Source organism: Lactuca sativa, chromosome 8 (genome assembly GCF_002870075.4).
Source record: "Lactuca sativa cultivar Salinas chromosome 8, Lsat_Salinas_v11, whole genome shotgun sequence".
NCBI classification, from domain to species: domain Eukaryota; kingdom Viridiplantae; phylum Streptophyta; class Magnoliopsida; order Asterales; family Asteraceae; genus Lactuca; species Lactuca sativa.
This window is the reverse complement of record NC_056630.2, coordinates 200,440,596-200,444,163: the sequence shown is the minus strand read 5'-3', so window position 1 is coordinate 200,444,163 and position 3,568 is coordinate 200,440,596. Positions and strand designations below refer to the sequence as shown.

At 32.4% G+C, this 3,568-nt stretch overlaps 1 protein-coding gene across 1 annotated transcript; it reads right to left on the bottom strand.

Annotated features, from left to right (window-relative positions):
- Positions 1–1,955: 1,955 nt before the first annotated feature.
- On the bottom strand, positions 1,956–2,531 carry LOC111904648 (uncharacterized). The gene has a single exon (XM_023900387.1). The coding sequence runs from the start codon at positions 2,529–2,531 to the stop codon at positions 1,956–1,958; it is 576 nt and encodes a 191-aa protein (XP_023756155.1).
- Positions 2,532–3,568: the final 1,037 nt, after the last annotated feature.

The window sequence follows — 3,568 nt, the reverse complement described above, 5'->3', positions numbered from 1 at the left end:
AGCAATAGACAGGTACATCCCAGAAGCTTTTGTTGAAGATAGTTTAGTACCGAGCTGCAACTATATTAGTTTTTGTATTACTTTGATGCTCCTATGCAATGTAAACTATGTAAAACTATTACTATTAATGCAATGGTTGTTGTACTTTGATTACTATACTGCATATGTTGTGATACTTGACATGACGTCATCCACCCCAGAACGTTTCCGCCGTTCCGGTTTTGGGGTGTGACACTTTTGAAAACATATTACCTTCTATCCTCTAATTTATACTAATCAAAACTAACCGTTGATAGTAGTATTGTTATATTTTTGGGGAAATACTAAAAAAATGTATTTTCGTTACCTTATCGATTTTGTCATTTACCTGTTTTATTTAATTATCAAACCATTATACTTTTTTTGCTGTCTGTAATTTGGCCTAATTGGCCTCTTTTGATGTTATAGGAAAAAAAATCTTTTAATCATTATGTTTTTTTTCTATCTAAAAATTTTATTTACTAATTAAGCCACTACACTGACATTTTTTTTTATTGATTTAGTCATTAAACTATTAGTTTTTGACGATTTATCCACCGAACTATTATGATGAAAATCTAAAAAAGAAATATTTCAAGTGGCTAAATTTATATAATGATTTTTTCTGTATTTTAATGGAACGACATAACAAAATGGCTTGGCTATTATTTCTATTTTTTTCATTTTTCTTTTGCATTATGATGCACTTTTTTAAGTTTCTAATGTTATTGATTGTGTATATCTATAATGCCATAAGTTGTGCTTATATAAACATATATGTAGACATTTTTTACACTTGCAGCTAGAATTTGAGAGGCAAAGGATGTGGAAGCTACACTTCTTTAGGTTCTTCCAATTTAAACAGTAATGGTTTTATTGTCATTATGTGTAATTTCCATTTTTCGTTTTAAGTGCACTAAATAGCAATGCGCTTCGAATTTACATCTTTTTTTTGTTTTTGTTTTTTGTAATTCAATTTTTTACCAATAAACAAAGTACATTGCTATTTGTTGCATCTTTTCATATTTCCATGTATTTGATTTATGAGTTAAAACGACATTTACCTATTTGCTATGAGCAAAATTAGGTTTCTATTATGCGGTTGTGGCAACAAAATTAGATTTGTATAATGTTAACTCTTTTTCTATTTCATTTGTCACCTACCTAATCCCACTTTTTATTCCGGTTTAAGTGATGCTCCGTGCATTCGAGGTATGGATATTTAGCAGCTTTTAAATAACAATAAACTTTTATTGGTTTGTTTATAATAGATTTGTGCATTCATTTCTTCCTATTACGGAATTGTGCATTGAAATTCTATCAAGTTAAGAAGAATATTTGCAACACTAATGTACTTACATGTCTCTACAAAAACAACAATGTGGTCTAAATTTTGCTACAATGTACCCAATTTTTCCTAAAAAATTATTGTTTTGACTGCAGTTATTTCTGCCACGTGGGCTTCAAGTTGAGAAAACCATCAAGGTTTCTAACAGGGGACAGGTAATCAGCCCCCCCCCCCCCTCTCCCATTTTTTATCCACTCCCCTATGAGATTTGACGTTATTTAATATTTATATACTATAAATATGGTCCATCAACTTAACCCAATTCCTTTATTATCCCCTTACTTTATCGAATGTGTTAAATTTCACTCATGAACTTGGGTTAAATTCCAATTCCACCGCATCAACTTTAGTTTCCAATTCCATTTGATCTTTATTAAATATATAATTATATAAGTATATTTTTTTAATAAATATTATTATAAATAAAAACAATTATAAATAATTAATCAACGTTGCAATTAAATTGTCAAACAATAAAACTAAAAAAATAATTATTATTATACATATTTAACCAGTAAAACTAGAACGATAATAATTATTATACATATTTAGACGTTAAAACTAGAACGATAATAACGATTATACATATTTAGCCATTAAAACTAGCACGATAATAATGATTATACATATTTAGCCGTTCGATATACGGGGTGACCCATTCAGCTGCACATGGACGTTTGCAATGAATCCATTGTGGTGCAATAGGAGGCATCGGGTACTCTCCTTCTAGCTCTATCTTGACATAATGATTACCATAGATGAGGCCAATTGCAATAACAATGCGTTCATGGGCTGGTGGTGGAGTAGATCGAAGTGGTAAGTACGTTGTGCTTGCGTGTCGGATAAAACAATGTAATACCACGTTGTATCTTGAAGCAATTAGGACACCTGTATCAGGCATAATCATCCAGTTTTGAAGTGGCGCTTCTTCGCCAAAGAAATTCAAAGAGTTATATAATTGAAACCGATATTCACTTCCAAACATGTCGCCATATTCAGTAGTATGTGTTTCTAACTCTTCCATTAAATTAACCCGAATTTGGTACCTTTCATCTTGATGAAGACCAAGACAAGAAGCGATTGCATGGAATCCGCAATATCCATCACCTTCTACATTGTGTACCTGCTTAATGTAAGGATGTAGTACCTTTGGAAATTCATTCATATATGAATATGAATAGTTTTGTTGGTTTGCATACGAGCTATGTCTTGGTGGTTCATGAATATTCGTGGAACTTAACCCAAGTTCATATGTGTTTGAACAACTATGTCTATGGGGATCTTCGATTGGCGCATCAACTCCATTATCTTTGAGAGGCTTCTTCTTCAAACTTGGTCGACCACGGGTAGTTTTATGAACAGAGGGGTCTATGCTCCCTTTTGTGTCGTATCGTACACTTGATACCGTATGGGGTCTGTGCTCCCTTTTGTTAGACTGAGCCAGGCGTATCCTTCATTTGATACTCTCCTGGATTCTATGATTTCTTTTGCCTTAGTCAGCAGTATTCTCCGCTGAGGCATATGTTATTTTTCCCTAATGTTTTTACTCGTGATATCCTCCAACTTTCTTTACAATCAAATACCGTATTTTTGGTAATGATAGTATTTCAGGGAAAATTTCTCTTTAAAACATAACACTGTCGAGTCTTGGTAGAAGACTGCTTTTAATTAGAAAATATAGGATTTTCTGGAAAGGACTCTAATACACTGTAGACTCTAAACTACTACTTTTATAATGTTATTTTGAATAAAATGCTTACTTACACAAATGACACTAAATACTTATGACCTCACCAGCATTTATAAAAATGCTGATACTCGCTTTCAAAATAACTTGTATTCTCAGGTCAGCAATAGACAGGTACATCCCAGGGGCTTTTGTTGAAGACAGTTTAGTACCGAGCTGCGACTATATTAGTTTTTGTATTACTTTGATGTTCTTATGCAATGTAAACTATGTAAAACTATTACTATTAATGCAATGGTTTTTGTACTTTGATTACTATACTGCATATGTTGTGATACTGGACATGACGTCATCCACCCCAGAACGTTTCCGCCGTTCCGGTTTTGGGGTGTGACAGATTGGTATCAGAGAATTGTTTATAGTGAGCTAAGTATATCAATTCATAAAAGATATACAGCCTATAAATACATAGGGATAAAACACTCTGACCAAGAATTATATTTTAAAATATAACC